Source organism: Streptopelia decaocto (assembly GCF_964273445.1).
Source record: "Streptopelia decaocto genome assembly, chromosome: 24".
In the NCBI taxonomy this organism is placed as follows: Eukaryota; Metazoa; Chordata; class Aves; order Columbiformes; family Columbidae; genus Streptopelia; species Streptopelia decaocto.
In genome coordinates this window covers 570363-590414 of record NC_138679.1, presented here as the reverse complement: position 1 = coordinate 590414, position 20052 = coordinate 570363, and the positions used below count along the sequence as shown (strand labels likewise).

General features: G+C 50.4%; 2 protein-coding genes across 4 annotated transcripts; both read left to right on the top strand.

The window, feature by feature from the left end:
* The first annotated feature begins 2578 nt into the window (after positions 1-2578).
* SLC35E1 (solute carrier family 35 member E1) lies at positions 2579-7421 on the top strand. Of its 2 annotated transcripts, XM_082072409.1 has the most exons (7): positions 2579-2997; positions 3847-3917; positions 4290-4427; positions 4866-4991; positions 5502-5747; positions 6365-6612; positions 6697-7421. In XM_082072409.1, the coding sequence occupies exons 1-6, from the start codon at positions 2610-2612 to the stop codon at positions 6596-6598; spliced, it is 1203 nt and encodes a 400-aa protein (XP_081928535.1). In that variant the 5' UTR covers positions 2579-2609; the 3' UTR covers positions 6599-6612; positions 6697-7421. The 2 variants fall into 2 exon arrangements, with proteins under 2 accessions (XP_081928535.1, XP_081928534.1); XM_082072408.1 differs by having other exon boundaries at positions 6365-7421.
* Positions 7422-9416: 1995 nt separating this feature from the next.
* Positions 9417-20012, top strand: CHERP (calcium homeostasis endoplasmic reticulum protein). Of its 2 annotated transcripts, none has more exons than XM_082072168.1 (18): positions 9417-9552; positions 9656-9829; positions 10552-10733; positions 11437-11574; positions 11802-11953; positions 12272-12383; positions 12749-12838; positions 13455-13692; positions 14028-14206; positions 14600-14996; positions 15454-15692; positions 16208-16341; positions 16626-16712; positions 17001-17150; positions 17289-17405; positions 17936-18030; positions 18460-18645; positions 19670-20012. In XM_082072168.1, exons 1-18 carry the CDS (start codon positions 9528-9530, stop codon positions 19672-19674), a joined length of 2700 nt encoding a protein of 899 aa, XP_081928294.1. In that variant the 5' UTR covers positions 9417-9527; the 3' UTR covers positions 19675-20012. The 2 variants fall into 2 exon arrangements, with proteins under 2 accessions (XP_081928294.1, XP_081928293.1); XM_082072167.1 differs by having other exon boundaries at positions 19254-20012.
* Positions 20013-20052: the final 40 nt, after the last annotated feature.

The following is a 20052-nucleotide window of genomic DNA, read 5'->3' as shown; positions in this document are numbered from 1 at the left end:
TCACCTTTTCTAGAGTCTAAATGTAATGAGGGTGCTACGAGTTTGTAACTGTACTGTGAGAGGGAAAAAGGACGCCTGTTTGTATGCTGGAAATATACTTGTTACCATTCCTTTAGATATTGTTTGCCTTATGGATATCCATCATAAACGCAATTTGCAAAAACAAAGAGCCTTAGTGAATGTACAGTAACTAGACTTCTGTGTTCTCGGGACGCAGAAGGGAGCAACTTTGCTATTTGGTCCTTTAAGTGGACACATTGTGATATAAATGTGGAAATAAAAAAAAAATTTGCACAAACCAGTTTGTGAATTATTTATACTTAAACTCATTTGTTTTTTAAAGTTTGCTCAGTTCAGACCAGCTCTAAGCGATCGGCAACACCGAGAGTCCGTCGGAGCAGCCGGCGAAGCCGAGTCCCCTCCGTGCGCCGTGTCTTCCAAGTACCTCGGTGGTAACGCAGTCGCACAGGTTGGATTTTTGTTGGTTTTTTACGCTCTGGTTGCATCCAGGGTCTGGAGACTGGTAACAATTGCTGTTAATGTACCTCAAAAAGATCCCAGTTCATCTTTTTTCTCAGTAACTTTGTAATATATTATTCCAAATTGTTAAAATGCTTTCTAAAGCAGCCTGGTTCAGTATAGAAAGCTCGGAATTTCTGTTAACTGTAATGGCTTTAACAGTTGGGACGAGTTGTTTTCCGCAGTCCCCGGTGTTGGGTTTCTGTCCAGGGGACACGATACCAAAAACTATTTCTAGGTTTAGTGCTGTTCAGTCTGTTAAGCCGTTGGTGCTGGATTTCGCCTCTCTGGAGAGCGGCCTTGGCAAAGTTCTGCCTCTGAGCGCGGCGTCGGGCTCCTGCACGACTCTGAAAGCGTGTTCAGCACCAGGTGTACATTAAGGTGGTTCATTCCCTGGAATACAACTGATAAAGTTTGGTTTATTTTTTAAGTCATTCTTTGTTCAAACCTCCTGCTTTTGTGATCTGACCGGTATTGAAATGTGTGGGTGTCTGTTTGCTTCCATTTCTGAGGTCTGAGAGTGAAAGCAGAAAAAGTGCTTACCAAAAACAATGTTTCCAAGTGTATTTTCAGTTTACTTCCATTCTGTCCTTCTGAAGTTGCTGAGGTCAAGCAGCGTGTCCTAGAGCTGCAATTCAGAAACGTAGATTTGATGGTAGAGGGCGAAAAAGCTGGTAATTTTGGAAAATGCTTGGGTTTTATGTAAAAAGTACTGTGCATCTTCCCCTGCCCCTTGTCCCTCTTTCCCTGAACAGTCTTATTTAGGAACAGGGTCCGTGCTCTTTTGAGGCCTTTGAATATGGGGCATATTTCAGGAACCGACAAACACTTTATAGACCCCATCTTTTTCCTCCACGGCTCACATTTCCGATGCCAGCGCTGGCCCCCGCGGCCCCAGCTCCGCGAGGTGACGCCCCAAGTTTGTTGCCGCTTTCAAACGCCGTCCAGCTCTGGGCAGCCTGACCTGCTGGCGCTCGCTGTGCTCGAGGAGCGTCTGGAGCCAGAGCCGGCCCTGGCCCTGGTGCTGCAGAATCGCTGGAGTTCACTCAGTGCAAGCTTTAAATCTTGTTCCATGCCGAGTTCGTTTCTGCTGTAAGGGTCAACTCACCTGGGTGCCATCCAGGCTGAGATGAGGCTTGACAATCTTTATTTCAGCATGCAAGTATAACCAGTTCTGTGAGCTCCAACAAATGTGAATAAGTTTACAAGGTGATATTTTTTTTGTCAATTTTGTAAACAAGTTCAAATGAAGTTTACCGTGTGCGTATCTGCTGTGTGCTCTCATTTTTGCATGAACTCCGTTTCTCTGCTACTGGTTTCCCCTGACTGCCTTACAAAATTTATTCTTCTAAAATCTTCAATATGCTGCCAGCTCTTTCTTGTCAATGCATGACATGAAATGGCTCATCTGCAAATCTTTTGGGAATTGCCATGTTTTTATAGGTGCATTAATGATGTAGAAACAGCTTTTGACGCAGTGCATGGATGAAATAGGATCTAGAATCCGCTCCTGCTTGACAGGTACCCCCCCATCCCTTAGCACAGCCCTTACCTATTCCCGAGTTGGTTTTAAAGGGCAGGAGCAATTGTCTCGCTGTCTCTGCGCCTGTGACCTTTGCTCAGTCACTGAGGCAGCTTCAGTGGCTCCCCCGCCATTAAGGCTTGATCAGAAAAGAGGGGTTTGTGCCTTTGCTGTGGGGTTATTACCCCTCGGGGCCGAGGCTGAAGCCCGTCAGGCAGCAGCGCTGTGCAGGGCTGAGCTGAGGGGACCCCGGGCCCGGGCCTGAACTCCTCCCGGCCCGGTGGGAGCCGGGCTGGCAGCCCCGCGCTCCCGTGCGGCCGCGGGGAGGCCGGGCCGGGCTGGCCGGTGCGGGGAGGGGTCGCGGGGCCCGTGGGCCCCGCAGCGGCGCTTTCCCAGCGGGGAAGAGGGACCGGCCGCGCCGGAAGTGACGCGCGGCAGCGGCGCAGCGGCTCCTCCCGGCACCCGTAGCCGCTGAGGCGGTGGCGGAGCCGCCGCGCCGGCCCCGCCCCAGGAAGCGACGCGTTGGCGGCCGTGACGTCTCCGCGGCGGCCGGGGGGTTGCAGGAGCCATGGCGGCCCCGCTGGCGGCGGGCGGCGGGGGGACGGCGGCGGCGGCGGCGGGGAGGGGCGGCCGCGGGCCGGCGCTGCGGGAGGGGGCGCGGGTGTCGGCGCTGTGCCTGGCCTGGTACGGGCTGAGCGCCGGCGGGAACGTGGTGAACAAGCTGCTGCTCGGCAGCTTCCCGCGGCCCGTCACCGTGTCGCTGTTCCACATCCTGGGGCTGTGCGGGCTCCTGCCGCCGCTGCTGCGCGCCTGGCGGGTGCCGCCCGCCGGCCCGGCCCAGCTGCCGCCCCGCGCCTACCCCCGCTACATCCTCCCGCTCGCCTTCGGCAAGTACTTCGCCTCCGTGTCCGCGCACGTCTCGCTCTGGCGGGTCCCGGTGTCCTACGCGCACACAGGTGAGGCCCGGGCCGGGGGGGGTGCCCGGTGGGGTGTCCGCGCGTCCGGCTGGACGTCCCAGCACCGATCGTGGTCGCGTGGGGGGCCCGGTGGGGTGACCTGAAGCGCGGTGTGTGCTCATACGGGTGCCTGGTGGGGTGTTCTGGGCCCAGCGTTTGCTTGTACTGGTGCCCACTGGGCAACCTGCAACCCAGTGTGTGCTCGTACAAGTCCTCAGTGCCATGTCCCCATCCCCGGTGCCATGTCCCAGTCCATGCTTGTATTGGTGCCTGGAGCAGTGACCTGAGGCCCAGCACATGTCCCCGTGGGTGCCCAGCACAGCGTCCCATGTCCCTGTGGGTGCCCAGCACAGCGTCCCATGTCCCTGTGGGTGCCCAGCACAGCGTCCCATGTCCCCATGGGTGCCCAGCACAGCGTCCCTTGTCCCCGTGGGTGCCCAGCACAGCGTCCCTTGTCCCCGTGGGTGCCCAGCACAGCGTCCCATGTCCCCGTGGGTGCCCAGCACAGCGTCCCATGTCCCCGTGGGTGCCCAGCACAGCGTCCCCTGTCCCTGTGGGTGCCCAGCACAGCGTCCCTTGTCCCCGTGGGTGCCCAGCACAGCGTCCCTTGTCCCCGTGGGTGCCCAGCACAGCGTCCCATGTCCCCGTGGGTGCCCAGTGCGGTGTCCCAGAGCACCAAGAACCAGCCCGTGTTTGTACAAGTGCCCAACGCTGTGACACCCAATGTGGGCTTTGGTGGGACCAGACCTGACCGCCCCCTCCATCCCCAGCGCTCACCCTTTGCTGATGGTGCTTAACGGAGTCAGCCCAAGCTTTGTGTCCGCACCGACATTTTCTTTCCGTTCTCAGTCAAAGCGACGATGCCGATATGGGTGGTTCTTCTTTCACGGATCATTATGAAGGAAAAGCAGACGACAAAGGTGCGGGCAGGTTTGCTGAGGTTTCTTCTCTCGGTGGTGGGCGCGGTGGGCTCTGCTGGCGGGGTCAGGAAAGCGCCGCCTTTGTGACTGAAATCGGACCGTGCAGATTTTACAAGCTCCCTTTTCCTTTTATTGTGAACGTAAAGAAAACGTCTAAACGTTGAGCGAGGTGATGCTCTGATACAGCAGAGTTGTTATTGTGTGTGCTGTAGTCGCTTAACTTCCTCGTAGTGCAATACTAGAAAAGTTGAGCCCTCGCTTTGATTTTTTATTCTTCTTTTCCCATTCCTCCCCAAATCGCTGGTACGTGTAAGCTCAGTTGAAATGACCGTTCCTGGAAGATGTAAGCTACTCCTCTCTGTTCTGTTCCAGGTGTACTTGTCTCTGATCCCCATCATAACCGGTGTCCTGTTGGCCACCGTCACGGAACTTTCCTTTGACATGTGGGGACTCATCAGTGCACTTGCTGCTACCCTGTGTTTTTCACTTCAGAACATCTTCTCAAAGAAGGTAACAGTTTTGCTGCTCAGAAAGTTGGTCAGTAGCATGATCCTTTAGCTGGACACTATGGATTTTCCAGTACATTCGGGGGTTTTTTGTTTAGTTTGGTTTTTAGTTACCTCATAGTCAAAGGAGCCCAAATTAATGGCTGGCCGGTTTGTACGCTTGTTTTCTACAACTCTTCCTACCTGTCAAAGTTGTTACACTGAAAATTCGGCAGAACTTAGAGTTCTTCCCGGGCCTTTTCTTTACTCAAGAAACTGTTGGTTTTCACAGACATCTGTTTTTCTTTGGTTATCCCTATGGGAAATTCATACTATAACAGTATTTACTTATTTTCCTAATTTATCTGTCATCTGAAGTGGTAATTGTTACGTGGCTGCTGAGTCTCTGCTGATAACATGGGTGGTCGCTGAAGAAAGGCTGTTTAATCATGGTTTTTGTCAGGTGTTACGAGATTCCCGAATACATCATCTTCGGTTGCTGAACATACTCGGGTGCCATGCCGTGTTCTTCATGATTCCCACATGGGTTCTGGTAGATCTTTCTTCCTTCTTAGTAGAGAACGACTTGGTAAGTGTTGTATTGGGGAAACTTTTCACTGTTAAGAAATAAAAGAGGAAAAAATAATGAAACAACAAGCACACGCCAGCAGCCATACCAAAAAAGTGCACTGAAGTGTTGCAGTGTAGTTCCCCATCAGCGGGGAAGGAACTGTTGTGAAATATCTGCAAATTGTTTCACAGAACAATATTAAAAAACCAAGCATAATGTCTTTCGTGAGAATTCCCATCAGGGTGAGGAGAGGGAGCTGACTTGACAGCATAAATCTCCGTGATTAATAGCTGGAGACAGGAACAAACACACCCAGGATGTGTGTTACATGTATGGAGAGAGATGTTTTTTCAGCTGGTAGTTGCATAATGTAACATATTTGGGTGCTTTTTTAGAGTTAGGTTGCAGATATTCTTCCTATCAAAGGCAGGTAAGAAGTGACTTGAGTTGTATTTGTGTTTCTTTGCTTCTTATCTGAAACCTGAGATAATTTAGGGTTTTCTTTGATAATCTTTATCTTTACGACAGAGCACTATGTCTCATTGGCCCTGGACCTTGATGCTGCTTATAATCAGTGGATTCTGTAATTTTGCCCAGAATGTCATTGCCTTCAGTATTCTTAACCTGATCAGCCCACTAAGTTACTCTGTCGCAAATGCCACGAAAAGAATCATGGTCATCACAGTGTCCCTTATAATGCTTCGCAATCCGGTTACGAGCACCAACGTCCTGGGCATGATGACAGCTATTCTAGGGGTCTTCTTATATAACAAGGTAAGGGCTCTTTTGGTTTATTTATTTGGGAAACTCACTTGAAACAGCCCAGTAGCTTTGAATTCTTTTTTTGTGCAAGTTTACACAGCTAGCAGAGCAAAAATGTAGAACGCGTGGCACAAAACTTCACTGCAGAGAAGGGCCGTGTGTCACCCAAGTGAAGTGCTCGGGTGCTTGGGTCAGGCCCAGGGTCTCACAGACTTCAATTTTGATCTTAATATTCTCTTGAACAATGAGCAACATAGGGAAAAGGGACCCGGGCGTCCTGGGGACAGCAGGGTGACCATGAGCCAGCACTGGGCCCTTGTGGCCAGGAAGCCAATGGTACCTGGGGGGGGTTAGAAGGGGGTGGTCAGTAGGTCAGAGAGGTTCTCCTGCCCCTCTGCTCTGCCCTGGGGAGACCACACCTGGAATATTGTGTCCAGCTGTGGCCCCTCAGTTCCAGCAGGACAGGGAACATTCCAACCCGCCTGGACACCTTCCTGTGTAACCTCAGCTGGGTGTTCCTGCTCCATGGGGGGATTGCACGGGATGAGCTTTCCAGGGCCCTTCAACCCCTGACACTCTGGGATTCTGTGAGATGGGAAATAACTTGCTCAAATCTCTTTCTTTCCTAGACAAAATATGATGCAAACCAAGAAGCAAAGAAGCAGCTACTTCCAGTTACAACTGCAGACCTTGTGAATTTGGACCGGCATCGAAACACTCCTGAAAAGTCTCCGAATGGACTGACAGCATTTGCACAGCATGGAGACTATCAGTACGGTCGAACAAATATCTTAACAGACCACTTCCAATATAATCGGCAAAACTACCCAACTACCTACAACTTAAATCGTTTTGATATATAGAATCTGGCAAACAGGTACAGACTGTGATATCAAAGTGTCCCCAACATTATCAGAAACTTTTAGTACATCTGTGAATGTAAAGCCATTTTCTTGTCCAGGTTTTGCAGAAGGGGAGATGCATGTGTAGGGAAAGCGGTACCGACCTTCACCTTCTGCTCAGCAGACCTTGAAACATGAAACAGCCCAGATCTGGCACTGGAACCAAATGTGGAGTGTAGCTCTTGTGCAGAGATTCTGGAGAAATGCACGTGCAGAAGTTCAGAGTAAAATCTCTGCTGTCACTCCTTTTCAGAGTCTGTCAACTGATTCTTCTTTTGGCAGCTGAATTCTGGCCAGTATTTTGTTTCCACGCTGGTAACATCACCTTTAATTTGTTCTCTGATATGTTTTAATGATTCTTTCTTTTAATGAAGCTTTCAGAAAGCAGTGAAACCAAGGCGTACTTCTGGTTGTCAGGATTTGTCCGTCTGAGGAGGTTTGACTTGTGTCTGTCAGTTGCAGACAGGTGACCTGAATTCATCTCGAGCAACAGCAAAACTTCCTGTGGGTATTTGTGACTTTGTGCCTACGCCATCAGTTTTTGATGACAAACCAGAAGCGTTTCTGAAAGAGCAGACGGTAGAAAGATCGATCTCTTCCAGAAGCCTCCTCCAGGCCTAGAGAAACACAGTTCTCTAAAATCACTGTTGTCCCAGTCACTGTAGATAACAAATGGCGCTGAAGATCGTAATTGTTTTCTGAGTAATGCAGTCCTGTAACTCCAGACATTGCTCTTCTCGGCAATACAGAAAACACCTTCACAAATAAAGTGTTTGGAATAATACGGATTTTTTTAATGTTTCAAAAGAACTGATTCAGTTAGTATAAATACTTCTTTCCAGACAAGTTGGTTGTTGTGTGTCAGATACCACGTTTGTGCATGAGAGGAATGAAACCAGCTGAGCTTGGGTTTCACTGAATCAGAGCGTGACTGTTATTCCTTTAGCAAAAGATTTTAGGGCCCTTCTTCAACAGAAAAGCTGTTGTACGGTGACATTTTTGATAGCATAAGTGTTACTTTTTACTAGAGAGGTATTAGATACCAGCAACAAAATTTAGGGTGCGATACAGAACGCTCCCTCCACTTATTTATTGCTTGAAAAATGACCATTTCCCTGATTGCGAGATGATTTGGCTCCTTTCTGGATAAGAAAGAATTGATTTTTGAGTGCAGGGTCAACCTGATCTTATTCTTTTGGCTGACCCTGAGGCAGCTCTGGAGATTGGACAGTACCAAAGAGGAAATGCTCCTTTGGAAACGTCAGAGATGGTTAAATATGCTGCTGATGTTTGTGAGCAGGACTTCCTTGACTCGACTGCAGTGGGATCGGCTCATGTTGGCTTCGAGCTTGGGCTTTTGGTTGAGATAATCTAAATAAATTATTCCATATCCCTGGTTAACAAGAAAATGAGGAAAAGTATTTTTCCAGATGAAATTGCTTTTGCCTGTTCCAGTATTAAATTATGTCTAATTATATCTTTTTTAATATGGGAAAGTGCAAAATGTGTTTCTAAGGCTGGCTTCCCAATATTTCTGTGCTTTAACACTCAGCTTTTTCTGTCAAGGGTACGGTAGCAGGTGAGGGCTTTCTGTTGAAAATCCTGTATCCCAAATCCCGGTCTGGGCTTGTGGCCTCGCTGTGTCCCTGCAGCAAAACCACCAGATTTGAGAGCAAAAAGGGACTGACCCCACATGAGAATATCGTCCGTTTCGGGCCTGGAGAGCGAATCTGTTCCCTTGGAGACTGCAGACAGCGTCCGGGCTCTTCCAGTGCAGGGCTGTGGTTGACAGGGATCGTTTGGTGTGGTAGAACATGTAATTAAAGCGGTTACGTGAATCGGTTTTGCTGAGTACCTGAATCCAAGTCCTTAAGCAATATTGCCCACGTTCAGGTAAAGGAAGTTTCTGATTCTGTTGTAATATATATATTTTAACCTTGGACCGCTGGAGATTTTGTTTGGCAAGGTGAAACACTTGTTTTAACATGGTTTGTAAATTAATGACGTATTTAACGATGTACATAGGTCTGTAGAAAGTACGGAAACACTGGAATAAAAAGGGCATATCTAGACAATGGTGTATAATGACCCTGTTATTAAATCCATGTGAAGGGGGTTGGGTTTTTTTGGTGCAGGAAGCTTTGGGAGCGCCATGCCTTAGTAGCAGCGGCCACTTGTGAGAAGTCAGATTAATTTGTAGCCGTGTGTGTGCCATACGTTACCGGGCGGTTACGTTTTGATTTCCATTGTGCCTTGTACCTCTTGTGCGAAGCCGATCCCACCAGGACTTTGCTTTTGAAGGAAGGTTTTCCTGAATCCAGCAGGTAGGTAAATATGATGTCATTTTAATCCCACTTGGAAAAATAATGGAGTATTGGGTGCAAAAGGAAAGTTAAGGTAAGAACCAGAAACAAATTGAACATTCGTAAGTTGGACTCCGTGATCTCGGAGGCCGGTGAAGGCGATGTGTGCGCAAGGCCGGGCCGTGCGGCTCCCGCGGCGCCGGCAGCGCGGCTGTGGGCCGGGCCCGCCCGGTGCCGCCCCCGCTCCCCGCCGGGCCCGCCCGGTGCCGCCCCCGCTCCCCGCCGGGCCCGCCCGGTGCCGCCCCCGCTCCCCGCCGGGCCCGCCCGGTGCCGCCCCCGCTCCCCGCCGGGCCCGCCCGGTGCCGCCCCCGCTCCCCGCCGGGCCCGCCCGGTGCCGCCCCCTCGGGCCCGTTTCTCCCCTCAGGGCGCTGAGGGCGGGAAGGTGGGGAGAGAAACGGCCGCGCGTGCCGTGCGCCGTCTCCATAGCGACCGGGCCGTAAAGCGCGGCTGCGCGTGCCGCCTGGCCTCTCGCGGCACTTCCGGCCGGTGCGGCCTAGCGGCGGCGGCGCCCCCGTTGTCCCGCAGCCATGGAGATGCTGCTGCCGCCCGACGGTGAGCGCGGCCCCGCCGGGCGGGGAGGGACCGGGAGGGCGCGGGGAGAGCGGGGAGGCGGCGGCGGGGCCGGCGGGAGCTTGACGGCGCTGCCTCCCCACAGACCAGGAGCTGCGGAATGTCATCGACAAGCTGGCGCAGTTCGTGGCGCGGAACGGGCCCGAGTTCGAGAAGATGACGATGGAGAAGCAGAAGGAGAACCCCAAATTCTCCTTCCTCTTCGGGGGCGACTTCTACGGCTACTACAAGTACAAGCTGGCCCTGGAGCAGCAGCAGCGTGAGTGGGGCCCGCGGGTTGTGCGGGTCCCGGGGCCGCGCCGGGCGCTGCCCCCCCGGCCCCGCTCGGCCCCGCTCGGCCCGGCTCCCGGGGCGGGTTCCTCCGGCCCGGCCCCGCTCGGCCCGGCTCCCGGGGCGGGTTCCTCCGGCCCGGCCCCGCTCGGCCCGGCTCCGCTCTGCCCAGCCGCGACCGGTTTGCAGCTTCGTCCTGCCCTCGGAGCCCCGCCCGCGCTCTTCCGCCTCCCCCCGGCGGCGGGGCCGGGGCTCGGCCGGGCTGCGGGGCCGGGACACCGAGCTCAGCACCCCAAGAACTCGGTGGTTCGGCCCCGCAGCTCCGGGGGCTGGTCCTGGCACACAGAACCCCAGAGTGTCAGGGGCTGAAGGGCCCTGGAAAGCTCATCCAGTGCAGTCCCCCCATGGAGCAGGAACACCCAGCTGAGGTTCCACAGGAAGGTGTCCAGGGGGTTGGAATGTCTGCAGAGAAGGAGACTCCACAACCCCCTGGGCAGCCTGGGCCAGGCTCTGTGTTGGCATCGCTCCTCTCAGAGTGCACAAGGAACTGCTGACACTCCTCTTGTGCACCATCCAGCCAGGGTTTCCTTTAGCCTTAAGCAATGACATGAAGAGCAAGGGTCTGGTTTGGAGCCAGTGTGATTTTTGCGTGCAGGCTGGTGGTAGGAGATTTCTTTGGGGTTTACTGTAAAATTGTATTTTGTCTGGTAGTGTTGTGCAAGCAAAGTCAAGATATCGAAGCTACCGCCCAGATCCAGCCGCTGCCACAACCGTCGCTGCCCCCGGCTGCGCCTCTGCCAGCTCCCCAGGGCACCCCGTCCGTGGAGGAGCTGATCCAGCAGAGTCAGTGGAACCTGCAGCAGCAGGAGCAGCATCTGCTCGCTATGAGACAGGTTGGTTTAAGATAAGCCAGGGGCTGTAAAAAGGAGTGAAGGGGGAGAGGAATGTTTCCTTCTGACTGGTGGCGGCAGCGTGTGTCGGTGAGGACAGGGAATATTGGCTTATTTTTGTTCTGTGGCAACTGCCTTTGTCTCCAGAGAACAGATGTATCTGATGTGCTGGCAAGATTGACCTTTGATTAAACAGTTTATTTACTATATGAAAAACCTTGTTGTTTCGCAGAGTGGAACAAATTGTTACTGCTTTAATCTTTGGTTAATGCTGCAGGTTGTTGGGATCCGCAAGACGTTCCTGCTTTTAGTATTTTAAAGTGGAATCAGATTAGGGGTGGGAAGGAACTTTGTGCTTTGAGCTAGCTGGTTTTCGTAGGCAACGTTTTGCTATTAAAGCTATAAGGAGCCAAACAGAGGAGTTCCTGGAGGAAAGCAGAATGCTGAGAGTATGTTCTATACATTGAGGAGTTCCTGCAATTATTTTTTTCTCATGATGATGAGACTGGTGGAAATGAACAGGGCTTTTCCTGAGGAATGAGAAGAGTCTTTTCTCATAAAACCCCCAGATACGTGGTCACATTGCTTGTAAACCATCTTGGTCTTGAAGACAGCTATTTACAGCCACGAGGACAGAGATACAGCAGCTTAGTTCTTTAAATTAATCCTGGATGTAAGAGAATGATCATTTTGTCTCTTTTCTCAGGAACAAGTCACGTCAGCAGTGGCCCTTGCAATTGAGCAACAGATGCAAAAAGTGTTGGAGGAAACCCAGTTGGACATGAACGAATTTGACAACTTGCTGCAGCCAATAATTGACACTTGTACGAAAGATGCAATCTCAGTAAGTGATCTAAATCTGAACCGTTATTTGCTGTTGTGGATTGAGCATAATGAGAATTGTGAGATTGTCTGTATAGTCAAGAGCAGCTTTATTGTGTCGTGTGGTGGGTGAGATGATGGCTGCTACTTGAACTCTCCCCTTCTTGAAGGTATTTTGGAATTCCGGGAAACCCGTATGATGTGAGCACATCAGACTAACTTAAAACACTGTACATTTGCTTTTCTAAGGCTGGCAAGAACTGGATGTTTAGCAACGCAAAGTCTCCCGCGCACTGCGAGCTGATGGCCGGGCACCTGCGCAACCGCATCACGGCCGACGGGGCTCACTTCGAGCTCCGCCTGCATCTCATCTACTTAATCAATGACGTTTTGCATCACTGGTAAGAACTCAGTTGTGGGTTTCAGTTGGGTGTCTTGATTAGTTTGATGAAGTCTCTCTCCACTAGATATATTGTTAATTTGACTAGTTTGTTTTTAACATATTCTTTGTGGCAGCGGTCTTAAGGTGTCCGCAGCTGGCACAAAGTCCACTTTGTGTGGTTTTTCTCCAGTCAAGGATTTACAGTACAAATGTAAAGAGGGGAACTCTTCTATGAATCCACTACTTTTAGTGCAGAGAAGTTGGGAGAAATTGAATATTACAATGTTCTTAGTATTAGAGAGAAAGGCAATAACTCTTCCCATTCTTTTTTTTGAAGCCAGCGAAAGCAAGCGCGAGATCTTCTGGCTGCTTTGCAGAAGGTGGTTGTGCCTATTTATTGTACGAGCTTCCTGGCAGTGGAGGAGGACAAGCAACAGAAAATTGCCCGAGTGAGTATCTGGGTTGGGTTTAACTCTCCGCTTCGCTTCGTCGGGTTAGCGCCAGGCAAACGCACAAACAGGAGGATGCGAGAGGATCGCTGGGATTCTTCCAGTGTGATTGTCCTCATAGAGTCAATGTAAATGAAATCACATACAGGATGTGCTTTAATTCATGTTTAAACCAGAGCTTACAAATACTAGGCTTTAATTAAAAGTTATCGTAATGACGAATGCAGCTAAATCTTCGATGGCTCAAAGACAAGCGTCGAAATCCAAGGTCTTTTTGCAAAGCTAGAGCCGTGAAAATCCTGTGCCTCCGTTTTTCTTTTATTGTTCATCATTTCTAAAACCCTTTCATTCTTGAATTTATGCAGCTGCTTCAACTATGGGAGAAAAATGGGTACTTTGATGAGTCAATTATTCAGCAGTTGCAGAGCCCGGCTCTTGGACTCGGCCAGTACCAGGTTAGCCGCAACAGTAACGCTTTTCTGATTAAATATTTTCAAAACAAATATAGGAAATGTTTTCCTTTTTTTGGGAAAGCAAATATTAAATCCTGCCCTTGAAGTTGTTTACAAGGTATTACAAAAAATAATGTAAAACATAACCTTGTTGTTTCAAATGTTCAATAGTCCGGTTGCTGACACAATCCCAGAAAGCCCATTTGCATTTTTAATTGCTGTGGTTTTGTGTATATTTGACGGTGTGTTCTCTTTTGTGGAAATCAGGGTTTGGTAAAGCGGAAACTAAAGAAACCGTAACTTTAAATTGTATACAGAAAGCATTAAAATGATTGTGGCAGCAGGAACTATTCATTTTTGGCATGAATAATGGATGCTGTTGATTTTAGCTCGATTTGGAAGTGAGGCATTAACAGAGACAGTGGGTTTCAGCCTGTAGAGAATATTTTGGAAGTCTTTAGGGCCTCCCGGTGTGACTGGTTCCCCTGAGCAGGTTACCCCGTTCTCCTGCTTTTCCTGGGAGGGCGTGCAGAGCAATATCGGAGACGCTGAATAAGCAGATCAGGTAACTGCTCGAGGTGGGGTGGTAACTTGTTCTCAATTTCTCTCATTTGATCAGGCAAATCTGATCACTGAATACGCCACGGTAGTGCAGCCTGTACAGGTCGCCTTCCAGCAGCAGATGCAGAACCTGAAGACTCAGCATGAAGAGTTCGTGAACAGTTTGACGCAGCAGCAGCAGCAGCAGCAGATCCAAATCCCCCCGCTGGAGAACGAGGTGAAATCAACGCCCCCGCCTCAGGCGCCCAGCGCAGCGCCCGCCGCGGCCCCGCCGTCCGCTCCCGTCACGCAAGCAGGTGCGGACCCGGCCCCGGACCTGGGCACAAATCGGGGGTGGTGCTGTGAGGTAGTGGGGGGTTTGCTCCTTTTTCGGTAGCGAGGTGCTGGGCTGGTTTGGCTCAGGCAAAAGCCTGAAAGTGGAGCCTTGCAGCTGGTGCGGTCTGATGCTCGAATATAAAAAGAACCAAAGAGATACATTTTAAAAGGATGAGGAATCCTCTCTCCCAGTAATAAATTTCTGCGGGATGTCCACACATCCAACAAAATCCCAATGGAGCCTGCCAGAGGTGTGCAGGTGTTTCATTAACTGTGTGTGACGTGGATGCTCCTAACAGCCTCCCGTTTGTTGCAGATGATGGTAAATCTCAGCTGCCTCTGGCTGGTTCTACAGAATACGACACAACGGGGTCTGGCGTGCAGGACCCTGCCTCTGGCGGACCACGCGGCCCTGGATCTCACGATCAGATTCCTCCAAATAAACCGCCCTGGTTTGACCAGCCTCACCCTGTTGCGCCGTGGGGTCAACAACAGGTGAGAAGCACAGTTCTGGAACAAGATGCAGAGGGAGGTGCAGCTCAGGACGACCGTCGTCGTGGTGGAAGTGCGGTGAAAGTTGTAAATCCAGATTCGCATGCTGAGCTTTCTCATTCTGAGCCCAGTTGAAGGCAAAGGATAGATTGCATTTTGGTTTGTCAACCATCACACGTTCGCTGTGAACAAGCAGAAGTACCACAGAGCTGTTTGGTTCAGGAGCAGTTTGCTCTTTTCCTGTCTTTTCCCTGAAGCTGCTGTTGTTCAGGCTTCGGAAGGTTCTTTCAGCTGCACGTGTTGCCTGCAGGCTGTATTTGCTTTCAAAGGCAGGTCGTTTTTATTGCATTCTTTATTTTTTAGCCTAATGCCCAGGTTTCTTTTCTTCACCACCAGGGACCACCTCATTGTCCTCCGTGGAATAACAACCATGAAGGAATGTGGAATGAACAGAGAGATCAAGGTTGGAATAATCAGCGCGAGACACCCTGGAACAACCAGCCCGATCCTTCTTGGAACAACCAGTTTGAAGCGCCGTGGAACAACCAGCACGAACAACCTCCATGGGGTGGGGGTCAGAGGGAACCTCCATTTCGAATGCAACGGCCACCTCACTTCAGAGGCCCATTTCCTCCACATCAGCAACATCCCCAATTCAACCAGCCCCCGCATCCGCATAATTTCAACCGCTTTCCACCTCGCTTCATGCAGGATGATTTTCCACCTCGCCATCCCTTTGAAAGGCCTCCTTATCCTCATCGTTTTGATTACCCCCAGGGGGATTTTCCTCAAGGTAAAGTGCGCACCAGGCCAGGTTTTCTTACGTCGCGATGCCGATTGCCATTACAAAATGATGTGGTTTGTTCTTGGTGGACTGTCGTGGGTTTCCCGAGAAACGCTGAGTTTGGGGTTTGGGAAACGGCTGCTAACAATGCAGTAGGAAACACATTGCGGAGTTGGAGTCTTCCTTGCTTTTTGAGTCTTCCTTCCCCGATAGACAACCAGGAATCAAGGATCCTGTTGTGTTGAGAGCGGCTGCTCTGGCCAGGGAGGGAGATGCGCTGCAGATGTTCCTGAACAGGGACCCGTAGCCAGTCTCTGGCTCTGCAGTTCCGTTGCTTTTCTGGATCCACAAGGCTCTGGGTGCCAAGATTGTATTTTGGGATAAACGCACTAATTGAAGCACATCTCTGTGATCGCTTTCCTGTCTCTGTAGCTAAATAATACGTTTTAACCTTCCCATTCTGCAGAAATGGGGCCTCCTCACCATCACCCTGGTCACAGATTGCCTCATCCTGGAATCAGCGAGCATCCTCCCTGGGGAGGGCCGCAGCACCCTGATTTTGGGCCTCCCCCGCACGGATTTAACGGGCAGCCCCCCCACATGCGGCGCCAAGGGCCCCCCCACATGAATCACGATGATCCCAGCCTGGTGCCAAACGTTCCCTACTTTGATCTTCCTGCCGGACTGATGGCTCCGCTCGTCAAAGTAAGTGCTGATTCAGAGTCCGCCTGCTGGGATTAAAGATCAAAACCCCCTGCACAATGTGAGGGACGGTTTAACGTGGACATTTGTGTTTCAAATCTTTCCATCCAGCGACCGTCAGCCAGAGTTGTTGTGGGGCACACGTGGGCAGGAGTGGGGGGAGGCGGCAGTGAAAATGGTGACGTTTTCAAGCATTATGTCCTGGCGAAAGCCATTTGAGCTCATAGCTGAGCACAGCCCAGGTTTCGCCAGGCTGAGGCGGGTCGATGCGATCTGCGTTTAACCTGCCTGACGATCCCGTTAATGCTGCGGTGTGTATAGCGCTGGCGTTTCTCATAGAATCACAATGGTAGTGACAGCACGGAGAGCATTGGGTCACCTGCAGGATCCTTGTTCCTGGCCCGTTTTTTAATCCCGTAGTGAAATGGGAGGTCCCTACGCAGTTAAATCTCTATTTCTCTCTTCAGGAGCCACCCCATGACACATGACACCAATGTAATTTGTTTTGTTTCCGGCAGCTTGAAGATCATGAGTATAAACCTTTAGATCCTAAAGATATACGTCTTCCACCCCCAATGCCCCCCAGTGAGAGACTCCTGGCTGCGGTTGAGGCATTTTATAGTCCACCATCTCATGACAGGCCTAGAAACAGGTAAGAGTAGGTATAGCGAATAATCTGGTAAGGAAAATGCCCTGAGAAGCTGTCTCAGACCACCAAGCGCCTCCCTCTTCCTTCGCCCGTGTTCTTCTAATGCTGAATTGATGCTCTTGTTGTACTGTAAACTGTACACGGTTTGATCTTACACTGGGATTTCTGAGACATCTTTGCCCAGGCCCTTTGTTCCCCTCAAAGTCTGGTGGAAATCCTGAAGGTGTCCGTTAAATGGAAGCGGGATGTTACAGCCGGTGGTTCTGTGTGTGGTTGATCTGTTGCAGTGAAGGCTGGGAGCAGAACGGGCTGTACGAATTCTTCAGAGCTAAAATGCGAGCGAGGCGGAGGAAAGGTCAGGAGAAGAGAAACAGGTGAGAGGTCCCGCGTGCCGCTGCCCGATGAGCCGTGTTTGTCTGGAAGGTGCTGGGAGCACCGGGGGTAAATGCAGAGGGATGTTCAGCAACACGCTGATGGAGTCACTGAGTTTCAACTTGCTGGAATTTCTGTCTAATCAGCAGAAAATAGTTTTTGCCACACTCAGGTTTTCACTGGATTGTCTGCGAAATCCAGGGCTTGTGTGTAATTTGAATTTGATCAGACGTATATTTGCATTTCTCGTGCTCCTCCCGGGGGTTTCACTGCAGTTTCTCTCTGTACAGTGGCCCTTCCCGGTCTCGCAGTCGGTCCAAGAGCCGAGGTCGCTCATCCTCCCGCTCCAATTCACGATCTTCAAAATCGTCTGGCTCCTATTCGAGGTCACGGTCTCGCTCTTGCTCTCGATCACGATCCTATTCGCGCTCTCAGTCCAGGTAAAACGCAGGCGGCTGAATCGCAGGAGCTGGGGGAGTGGGAAGAAACCCACCCCGAGGGTCGAATGAGGAGCCCCGGGTGTTGCTGTGGGAGCTCGTGCGCCTGATCTCGCGATTCGTGTGGTTCTCCCCTTGCAGAAGCCGGAGCAGGTCCCGCTCCTCTCACAGCCGCTCGCGCTCGCGGTCACGGTCAAGATCCAAATCGTACTCCCCGGGGAGGCGGCGCCGGTCCCAGTCTCGCAGCCCCACTCCTCCGTAAGCTCTTCCTTGGTTATTCCTCTTTCCACCTGGTTGTCTGGACAAGTACCGATGCGGGTGCTTTCTCATATGTTGGGTATATTACGTATTTCAGTGAAAAGTAGAAATGAAGGTGGCAGGCAGATTTAGAAAGGATTTATATGCTAGATATGCTTATAGAGAGAACATTACTCTATTGTGGTGGCTTTTTGTTATAACGAAACCTTGTGCCACTTTGACGGCCTCCTGTGCGCGCTGAGGAGTCCTCCCGGTAACCTGTGTGGCAGGAAGACCCCGGCGTTTCATTTCCCGGGGACTGAGGGGCAGGTGGGGCGTGCTGGCCCCGGTCGAACTTCAGAGCCAGCAGCTTGATGGAACAGTAGTTCAGGAGAGCGGATGGGCTCGGATGGGCTGTTAATGTCTACTAGAATATGAATAACCTTACATTGTGTCAGAACAGGATCACTTGCTCTTAATTTGTTCTTTTTCTTTTGCTCTTAATTTGTTCTTTTTCACTTGCTCTTAATTTGTTCTTTTTATTTCCTTAGTTCTTCTGCTGGTTTGGGCTCCAGCTCTGGGCCTCCTATACCAGAATCAAGACTTGGAGAAGAAAATAAAGGCCATCAGATGCTGGTGAAAATGGGTAAGGTGCTGTTCTGGAATCTTACACGAGCCAGGAAACTAAGTTGGGGACCCAGCTCTTGGCCACAATGACTCAAAGCATGTTCATGAGCAATTTTCTGTTGGTATTCCGAGGGCAGCAGTAGGATATTCAGAGACATACGTATAGAGGACACGGAGCGGTGTGGCAGTCGCCTTTCTGGGAAGGATGTGGAGCATGGGGACATGAGTTTTTCGAGCTAGAGCTGATGTCTGTCAGCTTGCAGAACCTGTCCATGAATGCTGTTGAAATTAATGGGACGGTTCATAGGTTGCTTCAGGCCGCCTGTTACCACCCTGCTCTATCAAACTGCTGCTTGCTTCGGTTGTTTCCAAAATGTCTGTGTTTGTCCTCAGAATTCTAGTAATCGAAAAATAGTGTCAGGATGTCAGTGTTGGGTCCTGTCTGCAGGATGGAGCGGATCTGGTGGACTGGGAGCCAAGGAACAGGGAATTCAGGATCCGATTAAAGGAGGGGACATCCGGGACAAATGGGATCAGTACAAAGGAGTGGGAGTCGCCTTAGATGACCCTTACGAAAACTACCGAAGAAACAAGAGTTACTCGTTTATCGCACGCATGAAGGCCAGAGAAGAATGTAAGTGGATGTTTCTAAGCAATTTAAACACCTTTGTAGACTTGACAGTGATTTTGTGCTATTTACTGTAGACTGTAAACCCACATCAAAATATTAGTTACTCTTAATGCTTTCTAACTTAATGGATACAATTAAAAAACCAGGTAAGTAGACATATACTCTGATTACTTAGCATCTTTTCAGGGGTTGTGTTGTATTCTCATTTCTGAAACCGTGATTAATTGGCCTGTGTGTGTGAGCCGCCTCTTGGCTGCGACCCCGAGAGCCCGTGTCCCAGAGGTGCCCCCTCCGAAACAGGACAATCCCAGGGAAGGTTCAGAAAGTGGAGGCGCTGCCCAGGACAGGAGCACAACGCTCCACGTGATACTTTTGTTTTGCAGAGAGTCTGTGTTACATACAACAATCGCACTTCCCAGTGATTAAAGAAAGAAATTGGCATGCTAATGAAGTCACTTCTGCCTATGGCTGCAGTAGATCTGTGTAATTAAATGGGTTAAATAAAGCCCAAAAGACAAAGTTCTTAAGAGTAGAGCCCCCATTCCATGAGACGTTTCAGCCAGCGCAGGTAACTGCAGGATGTGTAAGAACTCTTTTCCTTATTGTTTCAGTGAAGCGTGAAACGCAAGACCCTCCACCACCCGAATAAGACTCTCTGAAGAAAGATGTCTTGCATCTTCTACAAAACATTAAACTTGTATAAATCCGGATTAAAGTCTGGAGGAAGTGACAAATGAATTACTTTTAAAACTATGGTGACAAATGGAAAGCTAGGACATGCACTTCAACACTTGTCGTTTAGTGTTTAAAAAGGCCAGTCGTAACTATGACATGTCTAGCAAGTTTAAGAATTTCCATTTATTTTGCAAAATTTTTTAATTAGTTACCCATTTTATACTAGAACGACACCCCAGCCAAGTCTCCCTGGTGTAGGATCGTGCCTCATTCATTCCTGTGGAATACAGACGTTATCTGACCCGGTTGTGTGTTCTCTAGTTCCATAATGTATGTTTATTTCTCTCAAAAGGTTAATTCTATTTGAAGTGGAGGGGTGCTGCCTTGGGATCAAGTCACACTGATGCTGAGCAGTGTATCCTAATGGCTAAATGGGGAATGACGCATCTAGTTCCAGTACAGGTGACCTACGAGCGCTGGGCGAGCTCGTTAGGACGCACCCTAACGAGCCACCCTAACGCCCTCCGCACCAGCTGCCGCAGCCCCAGCTCTGCTCACAACACGAGGGGTCCCTGGCGCAGCTTGTCCAGCGCTCTGAGGGACGTTCAATGCTTTGTAACGGAGGACATTCTTTAAGCCTTTTATATTTTTGTATATACCCTTTAATAAAAGCTAATTAGTTCACTAGAAGAGAATCCATTTTCTCTGCATTGCAAGTTTCTAATGATGAAACGT

What these genes read in the sequence shown, in the direction of transcription:
- CHERP (XM_082072167.1), top strand. Translation starts at nt 9,528, where the DNA reads ATGGAGATGCTGCTGCCGCCCGACG. An exon ending in GATGCTGCTGCCGCCCGACG is followed by an intron (nt 9,553 to 9,655) that starts GTGAGCGCGGCC and finishes GCCTCCCCACAG; the next exon opens with ACCAGGAGCTGCGGAATGTC. An exon ending in GGCCCTGGAGCAGCAGCAGC is followed by an intron (nt 9,830 to 10,551) that starts GTGAGTGGGGCC and finishes TTTGTCTGGTAG; the next exon opens with TGTTGTGCAAGCAAAGTCAA.
- SLC35E1 (XM_082072409.1), top strand. Translation starts at nt 2,610, where the DNA reads ATGGCGGCCCCGCTGGCGGCGGGCGGCGGGGGGACGGCGGCGGCGGCG. An exon ending in TCTTAGTAGAGAACGACTTG is followed by an intron (nt 4,992 to 5,501) that starts GTAAGTGTTGTA and finishes TCTTTACGACAG; the next exon opens with AGCACTATGTCTCATTGGCC. An exon ending in GGGTCTTCTTATATAACAAG is followed by an intron (nt 5,748 to 6,364) that starts GTAAGGGCTCTT and finishes TTTCTTTCCTAG; the next exon opens with ACAAAATATGATGCAAACCA.